The 27042-nt window shown below is 35.1% G+C and overlaps 1 protein-coding gene across 2 annotated transcripts; it reads left to right on the plus strand.

The window, feature by feature from the left end:
* LOC124444099 (exocyst complex component 8-like) lies at window positions 1-27042 on the plus strand. Of its 2 annotated transcripts, XR_006947832.1 has the most exons (21): window positions 1-218; window positions 740-895; window positions 2028-2123; window positions 3455-3552; window positions 4023-4168; window positions 4306-4385; window positions 5520-5599; window positions 6265-6412; window positions 6541-6599; window positions 8315-8411; window positions 9330-9381; window positions 9697-9841; window positions 10999-11051; window positions 11847-11974; window positions 12780-12910; window positions 13407-13526; window positions 14709-14820; window positions 19564-19662; window positions 20616-20711; window positions 24680-24751; window positions 26547-27042. XR_006947832.1 is itself a non-coding variant. In XM_046994678.1 (18 exons), exons 1-18 carry the CDS (start codon window positions 143-145, stop codon window positions 19587-19589), a joined length of 1803 nt encoding a protein of 600 aa, XP_046850634.1. In that variant the 5' UTR covers window positions 1-142; the 3' UTR covers window positions 19590-19723. The 2 variants fall into 2 exon arrangements, 1 of the variants encoding a protein (XP_046850634.1); XM_046994678.1 differs by lacking the exons at window positions 20616-20711; window positions 24680-24751; window positions 26547-27042 and having other exon boundaries at window positions 19564-19723.

Consider the following 27042-nt stretch of genomic DNA (forward strand, 5'->3'; position numbering starts at 1 on the left):
GCTTTTCTATTGTGGATTGTGGAGGAACAGAGGAGAGCAATGAACATTGTTTTTATGCCTTTAAAGGAACAAATCTAAAATTGTGCTAAAAGGCTTTTTTTCAATTATTTGTATTTGAAACTTGTTAACCTACGTTGTAAAAATGGCCAAAATGGATCTAATTTCTTCACCTTTGTTAGCACGGACGATGTCACAAGATGATTTTGATCCAGAACGATGTAAGTATTGCTTCTTGTGTGTTTCCTAGCGTACAATTTTGAAACATTTAGCCACAAACAATGTCATACTTCTTGTTTCGACGGTTGGAGTATTGTAAGCAATATGACGGTGGCTTCAGATGCAAGTTCACTTTACTTTAATATTGAAATTATATTGTTATTTTTGATTGAACTTATGCATTGATACATTAAACAAATCAGTGCTCAAACGATTAAAATACATCTAGCAAAATTCTATAGCAGCATAATTGAATTCCTTAAATGCTTTTAGCTCAATTGTGATGATCTTACTTGAAATTAGAAAAATCTCCTTCTAACAATTACACAATTTATTTTCATATTGTATCGAGAATGAACACTTCCATTAATCTACCTCAACTTTTTTGTTCATCTTGGTTAATCTTCTAAAGATATGCCAATGATATTTTGAAATTTCAATTTAAAAATTCCTTGCTAAAATTCATATTGATTATCAGTCAATTCAATTGTAATGTCCAAAGTCACCTATTTGTTATGTTTAGATGTCCAGAACTTGTGCAGCAATCTTAACACTCATGCAGAGTTAAAGGAACAACAAAAGAAAATAAAGACCTTGAATGAAGAGACAGCAGCTACTTTGAAAAGAAATGTTTACAGAAATTATCAGCAGTTTATCGAAACGTCACGAGAGATTTCTTGTATCTTTTCATCAAGTACTTTTATCAAGTGTATATAACATTCGAAATACAATCCTCATTAAGATCATATAATAGTGGGCAATTATTTGTAGAAACATCAAATACCTCCCTTTCAATCCCACTCTGAATATGATTGAGTAAAGTGGTCACTCCCTATGCTGTCATATGTATGGTGAAGCCTTCTTTTTGATAGTTTAAATTTCGATCCATGGGATGACTGGAATCTTTCAAAATTTTTGCGCAATTTCTCAAATTCCTTCTTTGCTACCTTTTTCCACATCTTCTTTGGTGGTCCTTACTTACACTAAACTCTTGTCCTTCACCACAAACTCTGATGCTTTTTATAAAATGTTCACACCTTCTCACTCTCAGGGGTAGATATTCTTGGTCTTGTGCAGGGGGTGCACACCCCAAGAAAAATTCTAAATGGGTTACATACTGTAGAAGAGTTATATAACGGTATTAGAATCTATGATGAAAACTGAGTACAAAGTAACTCTTCTCATTTCAAAGACAAATTTTACAAATTTTATACTACCACCATTACAATTTGGTACTACCATGTGCGTTTTTATTGAAACATTAAAATTGGAATAAATTGCTAAATGCACATGCATTAACAAAAAAACATATAAATTTGTTTAGAAAACCAAATAAACATGTTTACTACACAACGTTCACTAATCTTTAAGCCTAAAAATGCACAATAGCTCAACTACTTTGCAACTTAAGCTAGGATAACAATTTACCTTCCTGGGGAAATGAACATTGATCGGCCCTTGCTTACTCAAACCAATTTGCCAATTGCCATTTAAGTCTACTTCTCTCTCAATATCAACAATTTCATCCAATCACAACAAAAATTGCTTACAACATTTCTTACTCCCATCTCAATAATGCCACTTTTTTTACCTCAGTCATCTTGTGTCACTTCTTTATAACATTGTCAACCTTGCATAGACTGACTCTCACTCGTAAATTAGTTGTTATAAACTAGTCATTCTTCAAGTTGAAAATCGTAATGAAGGCCGGGCTATCCAGTTTTCTTTCTCCAACACTTGAACTTAAACCATCATTTTGAATTGTTTTTGTAAATTAATGTGACATAGCCTTTCCTGAGCACTTAATTTAGATTTGGAGGCTGAAATGTATCAGTTGAGTCATTTATTGACAGATCAAAAGTCCAACCTATCATCCCAGCTTGAGATGTGTTTGTTTGGTCGGTCTGGTAAGTGTGTTTGTTTGCCTGACTTACGTAGATAGTATACACGACGACTTTTTTTAGAATAGACATGTTTCGACATCTCATGATGCCATCTTCAGTATCTTATTATCTCACTCATACTGAAAATGGCATCATGAGATGTCGAAACATGTCTATTCTAATAAAAGTCTTCGTGTATATTAAATGCGCATTAGAAACAGTGCTTTTACGAAATTACGTAGATAGATAATGCATGGGTTTGTGTTGCTTTGCTCTGAGTCTGACCCAATGACCTAGAATCCAATCTACTAGTTGTATGACTTTGCTAACTTCTATAGTTTTGAGTGAGGCAAGCTGCCATCTTAGAAGGTGGTAAAACGGACGATATTTGCGATATATATCTGCTTTTCCTATGTACAGTTGCAAAGTTGATAGTCTTGGTTCAACTTTTTAAATGTTTGACAGGATTGAGTTTTCTAACCTTGTTTCAACTTATTTTTAATTTTGTGTTTTGCTTTTTGCCACCTTTCATGATGGCGTCCTTGTCTCACCTTAACTACCCCAGACCATTGAACTAAAATACATGGAACGCTCCCTGTAATAGAAAACAATTTTTTGAGGGCCAAATCTTACTCCTAGACACGCGAGATTACACCCAGACACGCGTATGTAGCCAATCAATTTTTACTCTGCGAGAGAATCTCGAAACACTGCACACGCGTGTCTTTGCTTCAGGTAGCGTTTCATGTATTTTAGTTCAATGCCTCAGACACACGTGTGTAGTGTTTCGAGATTCTCTCGCGGAGTGAAAATTGATGGACTACACACACGTGTCTAGGGTAAAATCTCGACTAGGATCAATCTTGGAACCTGACCAGGTCAAACTCCCCTTATCTTGGAATTCAATCTAGATAGATAGATCGATTGATAGTTTTATAAATCTAATATAACTCATAATGAAATATACATGTACATATTTAAGAAACTGCCAAACATGTAGATAAAAGAAACGAATTGCAACCTATAAAGCCCTCCTCTCATTTGCAGTTCAGCGTATTTTAAAAAAGCTTGCCACGTGCTCTATGCCCTTTTTGAATTTAACCTACGCGTGAACTCATGCGCATATTTTTGTAGTAGTGGCATCATAGTGGACAGGGACCTTGATATTTCTGCACGTGTTACGATACTTTGAAAGTCTTTGTCGTTATGACACTATGAAAAGGGATTATTTCGAAGAACTTCAGGGTTGTATGAGTTCGCTTGCGGGTGTTCGAAACAAGATTTCATCCATAAAGACTGACTGTCAGATCACACCGAGTACTATGTCGACATGACTAACTTATTTTACGTTTTAGAGTCGTTAGCTTCGATTGATGTTAGCGATGGTTTACCTTCTGAAAGCGATAGTTACAACGAAACCATGTCCCTTCTCGAAAACATAGATGGATTGTCTGTAAGTGGGCAAATTTTTATTTCGTGTACAATAGCGTAGGGAAGGGGGGAGTTGCCCGCCAATATTTCCCATAATAAGCCTTCAAATAACATAAGTTGAAAACGTCTGTAACATCAAACAGTGTGTTGTACATGTAAGTGCCATTTTAAGGGTGTTTTGCCCTGCAAAATACAACCTTGCCGGGGCCATTATTTGTGTTGTACCATATATTCTCAAAAATAGCCGCACGGAGCCCCTTTCGAAACTAATGGCCTCCAAGGGCGGCTTTTTTCTGAGACACAAGTAGTTTCGGAGTGTGCTGAGTTTCGAGTAGAGGGCGGTTACTTTGGGCGGGAGGCTACTTTCGACACATTATGGTATTTTGGTATAAAAACGCATTTTTCGTTGGTATTTTTAGCTTCTTTCTATCGCCGTATATTTCATAAGGATAATAAAAGTGCACTGTGGAAGCCTTCTTTTACATTGTTTAGAATGTAATCAATAACATCCACGAACATCATTGTGTGATGGAAGGAGATCTGTTAGAAATAGATCAATATTCTTTGGGTGCTGTAGAAGGGATCAAAGCATTCCTACTCGACGATTTTTTGGTGATTGCGATGTTCGTTACTAACAAGTATGTTCTATGATAACAAGTACCAACTCTTTTATAAGTTACCTAATAGAAACACAGCGTTTGCCCGACTCTTTAATGGTAGCATGTAAATTTTAATGTTCAATAGTGTATTGTCATCATAAATTTTTCGCGTGTAGGAACGGTCCAGGACGTTTTAAATTGAAATGTGTCTTCGAAGTTGATAATGTTGGTGTTGTCAATGTTCATGATATGGAAGGTTAGAGATCTGTTATTGCTTTGTTTCTGGTCCAAAGCTCTGAAGTTCTGTATGTTCTCAACTGATTTCATTGTGTTGATTTAAATTATCGTTCATTTTTATAAAATAACCCTTTACAAATACGGACGCTGATTCCTTGAATGCTCAAACAATAACCCAATTGTGCATGTTGCACGAATTACGTTAGTATTTTTGATTATCTCATGCATGGGTGGATTTAGGGTAGGGGTGCGTAGGATATGACCAACTCCTAACCTTGGCTAGATTATATGGTGAGCAGGAGGGTGGAAATTTCCCTACAAATTATTAATAAACCAAGCAATCGAGCAAAAGCAACTCTGATGAGCTTTCGTTTAATGGAGCACACTTTTAAGTGCCCATATCATCCTCAGAGAAATTGTCTATTTAGATAGAGTTGACTGTTTTAAGAACATTTGCAATTTATTTTATGAGAAGAAAATTTGATCTTCCTTGACTTTTTGGGCCTCAATGTTGGCTTTTTTCGTGTTTGGCCGTGAGATGCTGTGACTGGGTCTAGTTCACCGGACGTGACGTACATTGGAGAACACGCCGCTTTTTAACCCTATAGAATTACAGTGTAATTCAAAACAAAGTGTTCAATACAACTCAAGATAATAAAAATAAATTTCTTGACTTTGCTGTATAAGCAAAGCGAAACACGAAAAAAGCCAACTTTGAGGTCTAAAAAGTCAAAGAAAATCAAACTTTTGTCAAATAGAATATATTGCAAATGTTCTTGAAACGGTCAACTCTATCTAAATAGATTATTTCTCTAAGGTTAACATTGGCACTTTAAAAAATCTCACATTCATAATAAAAAGGTAACAGATTTAACAAAAAAAAAGTCAGACATGTTAAGGTAACAATTAACCGCTGAGATTTAAACCCAACTAGAGCTTCCTCGAAGTGCCTATGTCAGGGTCGGGGGAAAAACGTCTTTAGATAGTTTCCATTTTAATAACATTTGCAATATATTTTACAGGATGAAAATTTCATCTTCATATGTTTTTGTTTATTTAATTATCTAAAGAAGTTATTTTTCTGACCCTAATGTGGGCGCTGAAAAAATCGTGAATCCGTCCTGGTTTTATGTTACAAATATATTTTTCGTAGGGTTGACCGCTGCGTTTCGTGTAATGAATTTCCCTACAGGCGAAACTTACATATATCAGGCGAAAGACAACGACACTAAGGTAAGATATAGCATGTATTAGTATATAATGTGGGTAAAATCTCCATTGTGATTGGCTAAGAGCCTACTACATAAGAGATAATTCTCAGGAAAGTGTTATAATGTAAGTCCGGAAAGTTTTCATTGAGTATTTACGGGTAAAAGACAAAGGGAGCCGCAAAGAATACAGTTAATGTCGAAGCACGGAAGACTTTATTGCTTCCTTACAAAATAGTTTAAAAGCTTCTGTATGTGTAATTGTGTGATAAAACAATTATTGAATTCGGTTTTCGCCTGATATTATAGAATTATTTGACCAGCTTTTTTCTGCAATATCACCGACCTCGGTCGAATGATTCTTGATATCATGCTCAACCTCACCCAAAATTGTTAACCATGTTAACATATGAGCACTGTTGAACTTACGTACGTAGATAAAATTTTATGATAGTGATTGTCTATGTAAAATCGTAATCAGGATAGTGTTGACTGACCATATTTTTACACAGTAGCTACAGTTTCCAACTTAAGTAGAAGCGAATACATCGCACGAAGATTACTTTCACCACTTTCAAAAGAGTTTCCACGTTGTAGCTAAAACCCATGAAGAGCTTTTTAGCAGGATGTTTTTGTAGTGAATACAGGCTATTGAAATATTCTGTGAAAGTTTGCTTCCATCGATGTTAGGTAAAGTGGATGAATATGCTCGAAGAAACTAAGCAGCGCTTTAAACTTCAACTGCAAAAAGAGGTTTCTGCACAAAGTCACGTTTCCGCGCAAAGTCACGTTTCACAAGAGCCATATGATAAGGAGAAAAATCCGTTTTATGAGTCAGGTTTGGATATTCTTTTGATATCAAATCAGAAACACGGACTTATAAAACTTGGAAAACTTGTCTGCTGAAAAGCTGAAAAATATATCATTGTTCATTGTTATATGGATGAATAAATTTACGTTATGTAGACAATGAAGACGATAGTACATTTGTGGACGAAGCTGCATCACCAAGCCTCGTGTCAAAGGTACCTAACTTCAGTCATACTTGTTTGTAAATGTAGATCGTCCAGGTTGGTGTAGTCCTGAGAAGGACTGTTTTTGTTGTTGTTGACTGACGGTTCGACAACCTTAGCGGTAGTCATCTTCAGAGTCAAATACTCTACCAACCTGGACGATCTACATTTACAAACATGTAACGATACTCACGGGTTCAAACCATTTACTTTATTCAGTCATACTCTCAAAATTCCCGAATACATGGAAATGCATGCAGAAGTGAAGGGAACACAGTATTTTCCTATTTTCTTCATATATATATACACAAATTTTCAAAATATAATCCTACTTTGAACTAAACATGGGCTTGATATATACATTTGTCTTTCGGTTTGCTTAATTGCTTACTTCCTCTATAAAATTATCTTCTCTTTCATCCAGACTTCGAAATAAATGCCAAAAGCACCGGTCATTATGACTAGGGCATTATTCAATTTGCCGTCAAAACTGATCTTTTGATTTCCTTGATTTATTTGTAACGTATTTTGATTTCCAGCTTTCTGAAGTAATTAGAGAAAACAAAATTTTACCGCAGGAATTTTACATTGTAAAATAAGCACAAACTTTTCGGTAGTGCGTGTCCGGAAAGAAAGATATTTTTCCGTCAAATATTTTTTTTTCTCTGGACTTTTTCCATGCCGGCCTTTACCCCGCGCAAATAAGTGTTATTGAGCATGTAATTTCTAAAGTTCCTTCATCGGGGTTCAGAAAAATGACTTAATTACTTAAATCAGTTTTAAGAACATTTGCAATATATTTCGTAGGTCGAAAGTTTTATCTTCGTGGATTTTTTGAGCCAAGAAGTAGATAACTCGACGTAGAAAGGGAAAAAGGCATTTGTACTTTCTAATCGTTTTCTTTGTTTATTTGTTAAAACGAGGTTGTCAAAACTATACACCTATGCAACTTCTTATATTTGTAGTGCATATTTTCACGACGATTAACAATAACCGTGTTTTTCTGTAAATGTAAGCTATATGCTCGCTGTTCGTGTCCTTTTTTTTTCGTCACATCCGGTGCAGACACACATTTTTCCATGTCCAAAAAGTCCATGAAGATGAAATTTTTGTCTTATCAAATATATTATGAAGTTTCTTTAAAGAATGTGTGTCAACCAAGATGCATTGCGCTTTGATCACGGCATGGCGGCCATTTTCTGGGTCGCGAAAATGCCCGCTTGTGTTATTGCCTTTTATCTTATTTGTTGTCCTTTATCTTATTTGTTGTCCATGGAACTTTGACCAACCAACAACTTTAAAATAAGTAATTTTATAAACTTTTGTTTTGAAATGGCGTCGTTTCCCAAGCGTATAAGGCCAAAACGGAAAGTTGAACAACATTCGACTCGTAAATAAGATAAAAGGAAAAGACAAAGCCAAATCGGATTCGGACGTTGACATTTTTGAAGTGCCTTGAATTTTTACAAACTTAATAATTTTTTAATTAATGCTTTTTTGCTCAATTTTTCAACTAAATTAGACGACGTAGTGACGAACTTGGATTTAGTGTGCCGCACTCTCAAAAACTAACAATGGTTACAAAAACTAACATAAACAAAAGCGCGCAATGCATCGTGGTTGACACAAATTGTTTGACTTGGTTCAACTTTATAAAGAAGCTACTTCCCTCATCCCGATACTCGTGGTGAATATAAAAGGTAATATTAAAAGGTACTTCATTTTAGAATTTAGATGTGGAATGGCTACGTGATGTACCCGATGACTTGGACGTCTGCATTGCGCAGAGAGAGTTTGAGCAGGCTATGAATCTTATTGAGAAAGGTGCGTCGATGTTGTCGGATGGTTTTGTCGAGCACGTGGTGTAAAAGTGTCCGTCTGTCTGTCTGTCTGTCTGTCTGTCTGTCTGTCTGTCTCTCTGTCTGTCTGTCTGCCTGTCTGTCTGTACGTCGTAATCCTCAGTGATAGTTGGATATACGAATATTGGAGAACATTACCGTTTATTGTGTTCGTCGCTTTGCCGGAAAAATATCGTCAGTTGTTTTGCTGACAGCATGTCGTTTCATATAATTCATTGACTGAAAGCGAATTTTTGGTGAGAAAAATCTAAATTTTGTTTGTTTAAGTTGATTCAAGTGAATTTTGTCATTAAGTAATTAAGCTTGCTCGTTTTATAAATTTTTTTGTACTCTATAATTTAAACTCAATGCCACAGTAAAGAAAGGAACTGTAGTCACACAGTAAGGAAAATTTTATGTGGCAGATATCTTATTGTCCGTGTAATTAACTTGGTGCGGAGAAGTAAAATGCATTATCTAACCAATGTGAATGTTAACATGGCTAGATGCAGCCAGTAATCTATTTGATGAAAAATACAACACCAAGTAAGGGGACTATTGACTACTGTTTGTTCCGTGTACTATAACTCTGGTCAAGGCTATGTTCACACATGTACCCACATGTACACACTATTTTCCATCTTGTGTGGCACCTGTTTTTATGTACTTTTTGTACGCATTTTGTGATCTTGACTTTTTCAAATATACCTCAGCAATCTTTGATTTTGTCAACACGTTGAGTTTTAGAAATTATATGGAATAAATAAATAAATCTTCACTTTATGCTTTGGGTTAACTGTTTTTGAAACATATTCTTCATGTGTTGCCATCAATTGACAAGTACCTACGTAAGAAGTATAATTTGCGAGCGAACTATTTTGAAACATATCTTACTTGTTTTTAGTGAACGAATATTTGAAGGATTCTCCCAGCTCTCATGCCCTTAATGAAATTCGGTATGTATTGCTACATGTTAAAGGTCTCTCTGTTTTCATTTCCTTAATGGTAGGTCTGGGATGAAGATCTCTTAGCTCTCATGTTCTTTATGAAATTATGTAGGTCTTAGCCATAGCGTAACGATCTCTCAGTTCTTATGTTCTTAATGAAATTCGTTGTGCGTTAGCTATATGGTAAAGGATATGGATTTTTTAACTATCAGATTTATAAAATATAATGCAAATGTTCTTAAACTCGAATATTTTAAATTAAAGCGCTGTTGCACTTCCGTGACAAGAAACCTGAACGGTAGGATTGTTTTATTTTTTTTCTAGGAGTAGAGTGGATCATCGAGAAAAGTTATTATCCGACTCGTTGATGACAGAACTGGAAGCAAACCAAAGTATTCTACTTCATGGCGGCCCCCAGTCGAGTAGGAGGGCAGTTTTACTTCTCAACAAACTTGGCAAATCGCATCAGGTAGCTATGATGGACGCCTATAATATGACACAATATAACATTTGACTGTCTTTTATTTGATATTATAGGCAGTATGATGAATATAATGTATAGTGCTGTAAATCTTATTACTTGTGCTCTGGAGGGCACGAGTAAAGGTTTCGGCTAACGGTGTCGAGAAATCGACTTTTTGACCCAGAATGCCTTGCGCATTCACAATATGGCGACTGCAAGGAGTGACAAAATGTAATTCTTTGACAATACAAACATTGAAGCCATCCTTTTTGAAATAATATGAAGGAAGCGAAATATATACACACAAAACAAAGCTACGCCATAATGCATGGTGCGATTTATAATTTTAAACTTTTACAACTTCCTTTGCTTGATGGGTTATACTACTGCAATTTGGCATTTAAGAGGATTTAGCTTTCATACTTTTGCTAATAGTACTTGTAACGCTACCCTCTTGTTCGTATTTGATAAAACTACTTAATATGTTTCTCAAATGTGCGATCAAATAAATGACCGGTGGCCCGTTCCAAACACATGGGAATATTGCTCGAATTAAAAAACCGTAAAAATCACTCGCCCGAGGCATATTTTTTCCCACATTCTTTCATTTCGTAATCTGATCATCAAAACGGAAATTATTTGATCGCCAGAGCACGAGTTTTCGCCTAAGCAGGCGTCTTGCTTCCTTGATAAAGCCCTAAATTTTTTAAATTTTTAATTTCGTATCGATTTGTTTTAGTCACTTTACTCGTCATTCATGTTGAATTTGCAGACTGCAGTATTATATACATTTTAGAAGTTGATTACCAAAATTGCAGTGTATCAACCTAGCTTTATCCTGTCGGTTTTTGATATGTAAATTCTCTCGTTTTGACGTCATCATTTTTCATTTAAAACTTGCTATAATGAAAGTTATTGGTTTAGTATTATTTTAAAAAGTTGAACTAACTGTGTGCTAAATTGCTTTTTCCTTCATAATAAACACTTGGAATGGGCTATTTCTATAATGATTTATGTATACACTGTAACAGGAAGTTTTTTTATTGGAAGGCGTTTTTCGATGGAGCCTTATAACATCCACTGTTCTACGCATATTTTGTCTCGTGTTAAACAGTCATATATCAACATTTACTTTTTTGCTTTTGTACTTTTGTCACATTCAGGCGTGCACGTTGTTTCTTCGCAACAGAAGCGAGGCCGTGAAACAGAGCTTTCGGTAGGTTTTCACTATATTTAGACTAAAAACAGTGTAGAATTTTTTCATATTTTAAACGAAAAGTGCTCATATCACAATTTTATTTTTACTACATTTGGGTAGAGGACAAAAAAATAGTTATTTAGTTCTTTAACACTTTTCGGGTGGTTCTTTTCATTCGCCAGTTGTTCTAATCTTAACAACAGAAAGTCAACAGTTTTGATAAAAATGTTGGTAGAAACTACAGTCTTGGTCGGGTAAAGTATGGCGTAGCTTAAGGGACTTAAATTACAAGCTTCTTACTATTGATATATCAAATAGCCTCAGCTTCGCTTCGGCAAATAACATTCACCTCGGTCTGAATAATTCTTCATGTCCTTAACCTCATTCAATAATTGTTTATTATTATACAATGTGCTTCACGCACTCGATTGTGATTTTCTCAGAGACTACAGATAAATCTCAATGTCTTGCCACTAATAACACATTGAGATTTATCTGTAGTTGACGTAATTGCTCATGTGAAAATTGTAAACAAAAAAGTGTAATGGCGGAATCTTGCTCGAATCTATTTAATGTCGAGACACGGAAAACTTAATGGCTTCGGTACAAAATAGTTTGAAAACTTCTGTATTTATAGTTGTATAATAAAGCAATAATTTAATTTGGTTTTCGCATGATATCAAGAATTATTCTTATCTCGGCCAATGTTATCCGCCTCAGCTTCGATTCGGCAGATAACATTCACCTCGTTCGAATGATTCTTGATGTTGAATACAAACGAATCTCTTTTTCTTTTCGAATTTTCCATTTTAGGCAGCTGAAAATCGAAGGTGCTACTGCTTTGTATATTGATAAGCTCAGCAATGTTTTTTTCGCCAATCTTGTGGAATGTCACAAAGAGTTTGGTAGATTGTTTTCTGAATGCAAAGGATTCAAATCAGGTTTGTTATTATATGTTGTATACATTGTACATTTCTCTCTTTCGTCTATAGACATGTTTTTACTGCAATCGATCTATATTTTTGAAATTATACTTGCATAATTTTTACACCATGTATTTTTGAAGCATGAATTCTAATAAAATGGATGATCTCCAGTTTTGAGATTATGTCAATTTGTTTTTTTTAGTATTCAAGATTTTACTGTATCCTTGCTCTACATGTCGATAATATGCTTTGAGATATTTTTCGATCGTGATTGGCTAATTGCATTGCAATTGAAAAAATGTGCAATTGCCCTGTAGAAAAGTGTTTGTTCAAACTGTGAAAATGTGTATTTGTATCGTAACCTGATTGGCTGAAAAGCAGCGAAAGCCAAACAAGATGGAAGCAGTTATAAGTAAACAAAGATTTCCTCAATTTGCAATTGAAATTCGTGTGAAATTCAACAATTACAAAAACAATGCAAAGAATAAAGACACAACAGCAAGTGCTGTTTTTATGATGAATGTTTATAAAAGTTGGGCCTTGCAACGAGGTTTTTGCTGAAGCAATAGTCAAGAAGCGAGACAGAGGTTGGCGGCGTTTTGCGAAGTATCTCAAAGTGTATTATTAGCAAGTAGAAGTATAGTTTCTCGTGCACGTATGGTAAAACATGCATACTCGGAACGCACACGCACATTTGAAAAAGTCACTCGTTCATCCGTAGTTGCACTCGAAACTGTACCATTACCTATGAAAGTAGAAAGCGAGTCACTTGTAGGCGTAAGTTTGTGTTTTTTCATATGTTAAAACTGTGTTTTTTCAGCATTCATTGTATGGGCTAATGATGAGTTGGAGTACTTCGTTTCAAAGTTCTCCCGTCAAGTTTTTCATTGTGACATCACTTTAAATGCAATCGGCGTCTGTGTTTGCATTGCGACAAGACATTGTAACAAGGTATATGTCGATATTCAGTATGCGCGTAATAATTTATTGTCAACATTTATAAGATAGAAACAATAAAAGCGTTCGCTGATTGGTCATAGCCATGTGTTTGCATTCGCCTGGCAAACCGATATGAGCTCAACCATGCAAGCAGATCAATCAATCAATCAAAGACAATTTGAAGTTAAATCATAAATACATGTTAGAGGAAGTAATAAAACGTTTTTTTTAAAGTTGCCTGTTCCGCATTTTGGTTGTTTTATAAGAGAAATAAAAGATATTTTCGTGTTTGCACTGGCTTACCTCAACGTCATCGGAGACGTTTCTGAGAATTGTTGAGCACATGTTTGGCCTTCGGTATGAGCTTGCACTGATCTGCTCTCGAGTTGTCTTTGATTTACATAAGTCTGTGCAAACACAGTAAACATCTTTTTGTTCTTAATTAAAAAAAAAACGGCGATTTTAATAAAGAAACGGCTATATGTTTCGGATTTCCTCTTTTGTTAAGCTCCAAGAAAATGGATTAGATTTGACGTTCTCTATGCGTAAAATGATGATGGAAAACATCAAAGATGGAATTTATGAGAGTCATCGTCATCATGTTGAGGCGATAAAACACAGAGTTGTGGTAAGATCAATGCATTTGTAATACATTCAATGAATGAAGTAAAGAGAATTTTGCGATAATTGAAATTTAAGATATGATGATGATGGCCTAATGTTTAATTGAGTCAATTGACACACACAGGTATCATTAATACATGTTAGAGGAAGTAATAAAACGTATCATTATATGTATACACATTTCTATAATAACCATAAGAATTTGAGCAATTCCATTGGTCGAGAGCTATGATCTACAAGAGGACAGACGCATGGAATTGACGTCACAGATATTTCTTGTTTTTAAATTACATACGAACGGCGAAATTATTTGAATATTTATCTGAATTTATCCCTGAATGGGCAAATGAAGACATTAAGAATACCTAGTTGAAGCAGTTCACGTATTGAGCTAAAAGAATATTACACAATTTCAACGAAATTGATCAGCCATTGCTTGTTTATTCTGTCACATTCTAGCACGTGACTTAAACTAGCCATACATTTCTTCAATCCTATTGATCATGTACGCTTGATATTTGATCATGTACGCTTTTTAATTTTTCAAGTTTAGGGGACAAAGAAAGCAAACTACTCTTTGGGAATTTTTTGATTTTATTACATAAAAAAATAGATTCGGCGGCTCGTGGCCACTTTTTTAGCTCTTATCACAACAAATGACGTCATGACCGTGTATCTACAACTGTATAGACAACGGTCAAACACGAAAAAAGCCAACTTTGAGGCCCATAAGTGTCAAGAAAGGTCAAATTTTCGTCTTATAAATTATATCGCAAATGTTCTTAAAATAGTCAACTCTATCTAAGTAGATTATTTCCCAGAGGGTGATTTAGGCACTTAAAATGTTGTCTGTTAAATAACGAGTAAAGCGTCATTCAATGCGTGCATTGTGTGATATTAGGCAACTTAAATGTGTAGGCTTTCGTGATCTATCCGGTGTTGACGCAAAAAATTAAGTGAATAAATGTTAATTGCTGTAAAACATATTGCTATGATATTGTTTCAAGTTAGACATTTGTATAAGCCATGTATTTTTGTGAAATTTCTCACTTGGCTTTCACCGAAACTTATCACTCTTTGGAAACCTGGCAATTTTTCCATACGTTTTAGAGTCTAGACCAAGTCTAGACTGGGTTTTAACAACCATTAAAAAATATATTAACTATTCAATGCACTTTTCCTGCAGGAGGAAAAATGGCAAGCTGTTGATTATACTAATAGACATGACGAACTGGATAATTTAATACGTGAAATGGAAAACATGGGGATCATTACGTTTAACACTGTCGTTGTCTTTCGTAAGTATCTGCCTTTATTTACGGTAGTATTTCTCGACTTTGCATCGAAGTTTGAATTGCAGCAACTTACAAAATAGGCTATGTCGTATTTGTAAAATTTGGTTTAATGCTGGGAAAACTTTGTTGTTATAACTCCATAATTCGCGAGACTTCAGTCTCGCACGAATCTCGCAGGTTGCGTGATTTGTACGGGAAGTTTTAAAGGACACATGCAAGCTAGAAGACAACTTTATTTTATTGTAATGCCTATAGCGTGAAAATAAGACGTACCAAGTTTCAAAGTCGTCCGCAAAATATTTCAAAAGATATTTAGGGTTATAATCGGTAAAAACACGATATTCGATGACCATTGCTAAAACGCCGTGAGATTTTTTAAGTCTGGGAACTGGGAAAGAGTGACGTAATAGTTGACATAAACAAGCTTCGTTCTTATATCGTTCTACGACTTGCACGCAGTGCTTGCACGGCTTTCGGTAGTTTGCTATTACTGTTTTTTATTTAACAAAAATTAATGGATTCTTCTGAAGAAGATGCCGATTATGATATTGTCATCAATAACAATGAGGTACAACCTTACATGTTTGAGCTATTGGCCAACGCGCAAGGTGGTCATAGTAATGACAATTCTCCGTCATCGGAAAGCGAAGATAAATACATTCAGAGAATTGGAAATGTTGAACGGTTAGTTGCATTTTATTGATGCTTCATTGTTTTTCCCAAAGTAAAAACAATGTTTTTCTTTAGGTGCGAATGTGGCTTTGTGTTGTCATGAGTACAGGACGGGAAAGTATATGTTGCCAAGAGGTAAACAATACTGATCCTTTGATACATGGCGATCATATTTGTATCACACAAGAGGAAGAGTTTGCCACAGTGTGTAGAAACGAAGCTGTCGTAAAACAGCTATGGTCGTGTACACATGACATTGGACCTATGCCTGAGAGTGAAGAAAACGAGTGAGAGTCTGATCCATTGTAGCTATTGCTCATCGTCGACGTGCTTTCTGTATCAGACCATACAGCGCTGTCCTCAAAATGTTCAATTTCACATGACGTCGTCTGTGTGCTATGATTTTTTGTTGAAATTAACTCAACCTTTAAATAGAATTATCGTATTGCTGGATTTTTCACAAAAATCAAAACGGCCGAAATGGAAAGTCTATAGCTCTACTTATCATATTTGGCACTTTGTTTGAGTGGTTCTTGACCTTACGTGTTTTTGCGGACGGATTGTTATGGCTGCTTGGCATTTCACATTGCGCTTCTAAGGTACATTAAGGAATTTTCTATGAGTTAAAATAATAAAGAAAAGATCAAACGACATTAGTCTGAATTAGTTACCACTGTATATGTTTTTGTTTCGCTGTCTACATATATTTTGACATCTTTATCTTAGACAAACTTCATTTGAGGTAAAACGCACAAACATTTCGATCCGATGTCGACACATCGTGGTCGTCGCCTACAAGAAAGTCGTCATGTTCTGCAAGAACGTCGTCAATAATCTAAAATTATAAAATTGTCCTCAATTTGGTAATGCTCTATAGCTTAGTTTTTATAAATGTAAACAAATATTGCTAAATATAACTATAATAATCACCTCTTGCCTTCGTCTCTTCTCAAATGCAGTTCTAACATTTGTTGGTTGCTTCCTTTAGATGGCTACACTTGTGGGTTCCACAGAGTATTAAAAAATCGTGGATACAGCATCCTTCTTAAGGCGAAGCCGTCCTGCTGTCCATCCTACTGATTGCATCGCTTCAAAATTTTGCACGAAGCACGAACTCTCGAAATGTTGCGAGCACAATTTTGAGCTCTTTGTTGGCTTCAAATTTTTGCGTCGGATTTTTTCAATCCAAATATCTCGCATGCGCTTGTTTTCGGGAAACGAAAAAAGAAACCTTTTGCTGCGTTTGATGGTTCTTAGAAGAACCGTTTCTATAATTAAATGCGGCACAATAAACCATATTTTCAATGCTAAATTGTCGTGTTGTTAATGCAGGCAAAGTATATTTTGAACGAAGCGCGCAATTGACCGCGTTTAGCTTATGTCAACTATTACGTCACAACGACATCAGTAGCCGTCGTTAGCTCGTCGGGCATTTTTAATACGTTATCAGGAAAGCATCAACTTTAAAGCTCCATATCTTCAAAAATATTTATCCTTTGAGTCTCAAACTTTGGTGAACTATTAGTTGGAGCTATACCTTTATGTAAAGTACAAAAATAACAATCCGAATTTTATGTTGCATGTGTCCTTTAATGGCGAAGATATAAACAATAAAGTAAATGGTTTGAACCTGGGAGTATCGTTACATGTTTGTAAATGATGATCGTCCAGGTTAAAAAGTCCTTCTCAGGACTCGTTACAGTTTTTGTTGTTGACTGACTGACGTTTCGACAACCTTAGCGGTAGTCTTCAGAGTCAAATGAGGAGTAAACTTCAGGTTAGCCGTATTTGTTATCTGGTTCTTACGTCATTGTATTGTGTGTACAGGAAATGTGTATTGTCATTGTGTATTAGTGTGAAGTGAAATATTTTATTTTTAGTTGTGATGTGTGATTTAGGTGTGATGTTTTTAGTTGTAATGTGTGGGTGTCAATTGTGTATTGTCATTGTGAATTAGTGTGAAGTGTAATGTTTTTAGTTGATCGTTTGTTTGTATTGTGAATAAGTCGTTTGTAAGGTGCCGGTAATTGCTGTGATCTGTTCAGGGGGGCTTGTTCCAAGTTGGTATACCAACTTTCTAATGTAAGCCGTTGTCTATAGTCAGTACTGTAAGTAATGCATTTTGCCGAGTCCCAGTCAATGTTGTGCTTTGTCATTCGGTGATGTTCGGCAATGTGATTAGTTTTGTCTTGTTTCTTAGTAGCTCGTTTGTGTTCAGTAAGTCTTATGTTTAAGTTCCTGCTAGTTTCCCCGATATAGGAGGCGTGACAGTCGGAGCAGTTTATTTTGTAAATTGCACCTTGTCGTTCGTTGTGTTGTTCTTTGTTCTTTATGTTCGTTAGTACTTTTCGTAACGTTGTGATTGGTTTATGTGCGAGACGTATGTTGTATGGTCGTAAGATACGCGAGATAGTCTCAGACGTACCTTTGATGTAAGGTATCGTTTCTGTTGTCACTGAGTTGTTCGTTTCGTTGGGTTCGTTGGGTTTGTAAGTGTTGCGTTTGATAAAGTCAGAGTTATAGTTGTTTTTGTCAAAAACACGTTTAAGATAGTTGTTTTCGTTTTGTAGAGCGTCCGGTGAATCACATATGATTTGTGCACGTCTTGTTAATGTTCTGATTGTGGTGGCTTTGTGTGATGTAGGGTTCTAAGATGATTGGTCTAGTAGTCGGTCAGTATGTGTTGGCTTGCGATAAACTGTTGTTCGTAGTTTTTGATTGTCATGTGTTACCACACAGTCGAGAAAAGGAAGAGTTCCGTTTTCGTCGACATCTTTGGTAAATTGTATGTGGCTGTTCTGTTTGTTGATGTGAGTATGAAAGTCATCAATGTCGTCTGCATGTAGTGCTGTGATTGTGTCATCTACGTAGCGAAACCAAAAGTTGTTTTTGACAAAAACAACTATAACTCTGCTTTATCAATCGCAACACTTACAAACCCAACGAACCCAACGAAACGAACAACTCAGTGACAACAGCAACGATACCTTACATCAAAGGTACGTCTGAGACTATCTCGCGTATCTTACGACCATACAGCATACGTGTCGCACATAAACCAATCACAACGTTACGACAAGTACTAACGAACATAAGGAACAAAGAACAACCCAACGAACGACAAGGTGCAGTTTACAAAATAAACTGCTCCGACTGTCACGCCTCCTATATCGGGGAAACTAGCAGGAACTCAAACATAAGACTTACTGAACACAAACGAGCTACTAAGAAACAAGACAAAACTAATCACATTGCCGAACATCACCGAATGACAAAGCACAACATTGACTGGGATTGCATTACTTACAGTACTGACTATAGACAACGGCTTACATTAGAAAGTTGGTATACCAACTTGGAACAAACGACTTATTCACAATACAAACAAACGATCAACTAAAACATTACACTTCACACTAATTCACAATGACAATACACACCACACCAACTAAAACATCACACCTAAATCACACATCACAACTAAAAATAAAATATTTCACTTCACACTAATCCACAATGACAATACACATTTCCTGTACACACAATACAATGACGTAAGAACCAGATAACAAATACGGCTAACCTGACGTTTCCTCCTCATTTGACTCTGAAGATGACTACCGCTAAGGTTCTCGAAACGTCAGTCAACAACAATCCTTCTCAGGACTTTATTAACCTGGACGATCATCATTTACAAACATGTAAAGATATAAACAACATGCGATTAAATCAATTCATTTATCTTTTAAATATTGTTTTTAATGGCTACTTTACAAACGAAATAGAAAGCAGCATATTTACTTGTTTTTATTTAGGTATATAAATATTTGTGAAAGCTTGGGAGAAACTAGAAATTGCTAGGAAACACTCGCACTTCGTGCTTGTGCTAACCACGCAAATCCTCGTTTCTCCCGAACTTTCAATGACAGAAACTCGGAATATGTTATCTATTACTTTAATATTTCATCCTCATTGCACTTGCTTTAGATATACGTATGTTATTTGAGTATACTTTGGATAAAACCGGAAACCAAGATGACATTGCTCTTATTGAAATGTTGAATTTTGTTGTAGAGGAGATCAGAGATCAGTACATCTGAGCAACTCAACCATAACGTTCATCAAGAGTGTTTGTCGCTTTCTTTTGATTGTCTTGACTTGTATTCTTCTGATGTAAGCATACACTTTTTCTTACACAAATTTCTTGTTTAATTATAGAGCTTGTCAATATTTATTTTGCTTTATTTACTGCATTGCAACTCAATTTTGATTTTATTGGAAGATATTTTGGATGGAAAAACATTTGATGTATGTTCACTTGTTGAATATTCAAAGTTTCAAACCTTTTGTCACCGATCATAACATCTATAATTATATTTTAATATTGCTCTGAACGGCGTATTTGTCATGGTGAATGACAATTGAGTAGTTCTTAAAGGAACTGTTGAAAACCAAAATAAAGATGGCTATAAAATTAAATGACATGATACATTTCGGCAGGTTCCCCCATCAGGTGCCCCCGTCTGCTTCTATGAAATAAAAAATCTCTTGACGTTTACATTAAAGACAAGAAATAATGAAAAAACGTTCATACTGGAAAGTGACGTTTAAAACAGGAACAAGTTGCCACCTGATGAGAAGTCGGCTAAAACGTATCATGCCGTTTAATTTTATTGCTATCTTTCTTTTGGTTTTCTACAATTTATTTAAGAACTACTCAATTGTCATTCACCTTGACAAATATGCTGTTCATAGCTATATTTTTTTAGTAATAGCATTGTATACGATTGAACTGTAGACTCGGTTGACAAAGGAAATGTACTTAAAACTTACGCCAGCCATTGCAATAACTTTGTTTACAATAACTTACTTTCCCGCCTTTGAAATGTTTTATTTTCATTGGCTCTTAGATCATTTCTTTGTTTCACAAACCAATCAGGAGCACTTTCGAGAAGAAATTCGCACTTTATTTCCTTTTTTTTTGCACTGTGTTTCCTAATTTTTTTCTTTGGTATTTACGATAAATTGCATTTTTCTAAGCGATAATAAGAATCGACAAATATTTTCATGCATATTAGTAAAGTGTGTATACCCAACGAAGTATTTGTTTTATAATTATATTTCAGCTGCATCATGACATCATTCATTGTTTACACAACTTGTTCGAAACTCAGGTTTCCCTATTTCGTTCAAAGCTTGACTCTATCCGTAAAGCGAAACAGGTAAATAATTTACTTTTATTTCTGAAGTGAAAATTGTATTGTATATGGTATATGTTTAACACGGTACTTTGCAAGGTAGCATATATAAACATATTTCTTCAACTCAGATGTATCCTTAAAAGAAATTCTACTTAATTGTGCCCTTAAGTGCCCCCATCAGCAAAAACTTCTTATTGTCGATATCAAAACTAGGTATAATGTCTAATGTATCGGTGAAAATTTTTTTTCAAATTGTTCAAATCGTGTTCTTGTTATGGCGGTTTAAATTTGCTTTTCAACGGACCTTGTTCGTCGTGGCATGAGGTCTGAGTCGAGCCCAATTGTGACGTCATCCATGGTAGTTGCTATGTATCATAGAGATTATTGCTGCAGAGCGTCTGCGAGGAAGCACACTATTCTTAACAGTAAAGTCACTCGACTTAGTCCTTTTACATGACCTATATATTGGTGAAATCTCGATTTGGTGTTTTTTCCTGGCATGACGTCAAAATTTAGAATATTTTTTAATGTGGGGGAGTGGATAATAAAAATGTTAAGTTGCGCACGCATGTTTTTTTCTATTGATAAACATTTGAAACGAACAGAAAGACAATTTGCGAAGAATACCTAATAATAGCAGTGGTATTTTTTTTAACGGCTGCGGATTTGCATCAAGGCGATTCACTCTGTTCGAAAAGCAATGTGCTTTCATGTTATCATTGGAATTTTTAACGTCAGGAATATTTATTGACCACATGGTGGACAAGAGTACATTTAATGTGTTATTACAAGTAGACAATAAATAAGTAAAAGCTCTCAATAGTGACTTTACAGTCTCAGAGCCAAGAAATGTTTCATGTAGTATAAATGTTTGAGCATCTCAAATGATTTTCGTTTTAAAATATGTACGTATGTGTAATGTGATGGCCACGAAAAGTACAGAACTGAGAGTTGTAGTAGAGCCTATTGTGGAAGAGAATCTATCAATTTGATAACCACAACATGACTATGGAATAAACTGACACGAACATATCATAATTAACTATAAATATTTCGGCTTCATAAATACTTGACCACAACGTCCACAAGAGTCTTAGACGAATTATAAATTTTTCCAGGATAACTCAACTAATGAACTAACAGGGAAGTTTTGCTTTGACATGTTAAACTCATTAAATCATCGCTCTGTTGACTCTGTTCATTTACAGAAGAAAATTTCGTTCGATTTATCCTTGAATGACGATTTTACTCTTCACAAAGCGTTTGGACCACAAATGACAATAAAGTATTTATCTATTAAAAACGGTTTTCATTCAAAATAGCAATGAATTTGACGTTAAATTTTCGAGGACGTCTCTATAACCTTGCAAGTAAAGCACCGGAAGCGGATATACTTATGCTCGCTCGAGCTTGCCGTCGGCTTTCCGAGCGCGTGACACTTATATAGCAGTGCATTTTATCATTTTAAGGAACAAACATTACAGCGTTCAAAAGACGTGGACTCCAATAGGTCTTATTCCCTTTTGTTTAACGTAATGTGTAATCAGTGCTTACAACTAATCAATTCCATGCCCATTATCACTGTGTGTATAATGTATGTAAATAGAAAGCTAATGGTGCCATAGATAATGCTGCAACATGGAATGTACCATTCAAGTTTGTATGTGTATTAAAGTGATTCCTTGCTGAAAACAACTGAGTAACATGAATCCAGATGAAATCAAATAATATACTTACACACAAACACTGGGAGACTGAGAGATACATATATGACACCATAAAATTGTTGGTGTTGAAGGATATGTTGATCTTGTGCTGGTGGGCAACAAATTGAACAAAATACAAAAACATCCTTTAAGCTCCAGTTAACATGATTTATAGAGCATAATAGGATAATCATTAATAAGGGGACAGGACCCGACTGTTATTGTTGTTTATCATATATAAGACTTAGTCTATTTCACGAAATAAGGATCTTGTAAAACATATATTGAGGAACAAAATACAGAAGCCATTCGTTTACGAATGATAAACAACAATAACAGTCGGGTCCAGTCCCCTTATTAATTAACGATTATCATTATGCTCTAATTGGTTATTGGCTGAGTTCTAACTTTCATGTCAACTGCAACATGTACATGTAAAGATCAACAATTTAAATGAAGCAATTGCTTTGCTCCGCTTGCCTTTAGCATACAAATTTTTGTAAATTGAACTTTGGAAAACTGCTCGTCCAATTATTCCCAATTTAATATTAGTATATTATACATACACACAGTGTTGCTTCTTGCATGTTCTTCTATAAATTCACTTAGTTATATGAGAATTTGAAAATAAAAGATGACACAATTAGTTTGTCTATCTTAAGTGATAAAATATACAAGATATTGTAGTTTGCTGCTCATCATATCAATCGCATGTTTTAAAAATTGATGTGCTTTTTAGTCCATTTGGTCTAATGTCGTTTATGGCAGATGATAAATGATGGAAAACACCCAATAGCAATTTGCAAATGGCAGTTTTTGCCTACTCGGGAGGGGGAGTGGTAGCAATCCCCTGCGATAGTAAGTCCTACTAAATAATCTTAAAATGAGCATTAAAGCCCAGCTTTTTGCAAGAATATGAATTGCCATTGTTGAAAATACTTTCTTTAAAATTTTTTCAACAATGGCAATTCATATTCTTGCAATAAGCTGGGCTTTAATGTTCATTATCAGATTAAGTTTCCCGCCTGGAAAATCAATCGCCACTGTAATATCAGATTATAAATAATACTAGAAATGGCATTGTGGTATAATCTATAGTCCAAAATATGGTACGTGTTGTTTGGAGGGCAAAATTGATTCCCGTAATTTAATCTACAATGGCCGATTATGATTTTTTTGACTTTTTATATATAATATACGTAAATACTATTGTAAATATTATCACAATCTACTTGTTGAACATTATTTTCTTTTTAATTGTAATTTTAGATGGTTTAAACCACTCGTATTATGCGAAACTTGACATGTTTGTGCTGCTTTTATACTCATTCAGTAAATTAGAAGTGCATGAATCATTGCTTGATAAAAAGACCTTTTTCGTCTTTAATTCAACTGCTAACAGACTTCAAAAAACATAAATTTTTTATCCATACTGAAAAAATGTCAAAAATGGTTAAACTATGTGAATATGTGGGTTGTAAAAACAGAAAAACAAAAAAGAAGAACATAAGTTTTCATTGCGAATAGTTTAATTAAAACGTACAAAGCATACGGAGATTATAAATAACATATAATCATAATAAAAGCTCGCTAAAAACAAGTTCTAACGCTTGAAAATGACAAATTTTCTTGATGCTCATACAAAAGAGCAAAAAAATTATTAAAGTATGTTAAAAAAGAATCCAAAACTCGAAGCAGACGGCAAAAGCACGATTTGTTTACTTCGTGTTTAACAAGCGTTACATCCGGGACTTAAATTCCACCCACCCCCTCCCCCCATCTCTCGCGTTCCCTAAATTCGTCATCAATGTGACCTCTAGTTTGATTTATAATCTCTGTGGTATATATATCTTGTATTGAGAGATCCTTGCGTGACGTCACAAAAGTAAGTCGTTCCAGACTTTTCAAACGACGAACAAGATCCATTAAAAGGTGCATTTTTGCCAACTTTTCACAGCCATAAAAATGGAACGATTTGACATATTTAAATGTTGGAAATCACACCTAAATTTAACATCGCAAATAAAAATTTTTCCTGAAATGGGCACTTATGGGCACTTGAATGATTTCATGTGCTTAACGAACACGAAATATTGATTATAACACAGAATAATTTTTGCTCGTCAGTCATGCAGTATATATTCCAATACTTTCCAATTGTAAATGGGCATGTTCTTTTGACCGTACGTGGTCCTTAAAATTGAACTTTTAGAAGAAAAACATACTAAATATTCAATTTTAAGCCGTTTGATATGCTCAAGTTAATACGTCATTGCATTTTAGGCCGATTTTATCATTGAAAACGCAAGATTTATACTTGATATGGTCCTACCTGTTGTTGAAGAAACCTTAAGGGTGAGGAATATGTTTTACATTGTTCTATTATAAATATTTGCTTGTGTAATTTTTATGCAGTCTCACTATAAATATTTAATAATTAATTCTAAATATTGAAACGTATTATTTTTTGTGTCTGTTGACGTGTACATGCCCAAAAAGCTGAAAGTGCTTAGCCAATACACCATTTGCTCATCATTCATTAGAGCACATATATTATATTATAACTCGCTTTGACTTATCAATAGTGCTGTAGAATATTTATTAACACGAAGGGAGAATCAGGAGCACTTGTTGACAATCAATAGCATTTATTTATGCCGCATAACAATCGGGAATGTTCATGTAGCATTGGGTGCATTTAATAAAATCAAAGGAAGAAACAACAAGATCAAGCAGTCATTCATATAAAGATGTCTAAACTTTGTACGGAAGACGTCTTTCCAACAGAAATAGTCTGTCGCAGATGTTCTTTCGCAACTGCAACACCGCACTTCTCTGTTATACAAAGTAACTTTAAGTTTATATAAACATCTACTTTATCTTAACGATCTTTTCTTTGATGTTATTGAATGCACGTTTATGCTACTTGAATATTCTCATTGTTATATGGTATAAATAAATACTATCGATTCTCGACTTGTGCTCTTGATTTCTACATCGCTACTGATAAGTCACAGCGTGATATTAGCGAGCTTAAGTCCCGCGACGCGCCCTTGGGACGACGCTGACAGGAAGTACATTCTCTTGATTTCGATAACTGCGCATGCGTCTGTTTGAAAATTGATGCGTTATGTCACTCAGTGCTGCCACGTGTAGGGGAAATCTTCTACAGTTGGGGATTTAGTGGTTTGTAGCTGGTAGGGGAAACCTACGGGGAAAACTGTGAAATGTAAGGGGGATTGTAGGGAGAAAAGAAAATCGTTTATCAATGAGAATGTCTATTCTCATTTTTGCCCAAAATACTCTTTTCTACTTGTGTTCTCACTATTTAAGAAGTGATTGTAACAGAAACTTTCTGTTGCAACATTTTGTGACCATGTATGGCAATAGAAGATTAGCAATTTAGCATAAACACAATGTGTCATTTCCGTCACTTGTATGTCATTACGTCACAACGTCTTACACCAAATTACTAACTTTGTAGTTCAGATGTTTTTCAATTTTTTTGTATTCACTTTTTTACAAACGGACTATAAAATTCAGTGGTCTGACCTGACATAGGTATATAATAGGGCAATATGTTGTTGTGTAGGGGGAAGGAGGGGGAAACAAGGAAAATAGTCGTATGGGTAGGTAGGGGGAAAATAAAGTTTTGGTTGGGGAAATGTGCATATACGGAGTGGCAGCACTGGTCTCACGACGACGCTTCCTTTTTTTGTCGTTTTCACGGCGGCGTCAAAGTGTTGTAGTTTTTTGGACTTAAATATGGCAGAAGAAACTGTTTACATCCCACAATAACAACAACTCTTTAGCGTTTATGCTTGCATCATATGCTACAGCAAGTTATTCCTTAGTTTTTCTAAAGCTAGTCATTTCTTTACAAATACAAATGGTGTTGGTGATCAATTTTCTTAATCAGGTCGGTTGCTACGCCGCCGCCGTTGTTTTTGGCTTCGGCGACGTCGTCGTGCTAAAGGTGCGTCGTGTGATCTTAAGCTCATTATTAAATGTGTAATGTGCTCTAGTGATGAGCAAGTGGTGTAGTAGAAATTTGTGGGGTACTTTTCAAATGATTACCAATCAAAGTTCTATTTTACGTATGTATTTTTTGGTATTTAATTATTTATTAATGGTTTTCTTATCAATATAGGAAAGTTTACACTATATTCCAGACAAGATTCATTCACTCCATTCCGAAATGAAGACCCTCTACTCCGATGAAAAATCTGGAAACGAATGAATCGAGTGTAAATAAGGAAATGATAATGCCGTTCAGTTCATTGTAGCACAATAAGCTGTAAATTTAACTTAGTGGGATTTTAATGCGTGTATAACCCAGTCTACTAGACAACGGACTGTGCCGAACTTCTATTGTTACGAGAGTTATTAGCAATGTGAGTTCAGAATTTGATTGACTAATACAGATTTCACCTCAATAATAAATTTTATACCCATATTTGATACCAGTTGCTATGGGATTTTTCCCTCTAAGTATGCAACATCTGGTGTTGTTTATACAAGAATAATAAAGTGCATGTACACATGTAAAAATAAGGCAATAAAACCAAATGAATTAAACACATTTTGTGTTCTTTAATCCTAGAAGCTTAACAGCTTTTCAGAAATTAAAGAGTTATTAAACTGTA

This window comes from Xenia sp. Carnegie-2017, unplaced genomic scaffold (assembly GCF_021976095.1).
Source record: "Xenia sp. Carnegie-2017 unplaced genomic scaffold, XeniaSp_v1 HiC_scaffold_21, whole genome shotgun sequence".
In the NCBI taxonomy this organism is placed as follows: Eukaryota; Metazoa; Cnidaria; class Anthozoa; order Malacalcyonacea; family Xeniidae; genus Xenia; species Xenia sp. Carnegie-2017.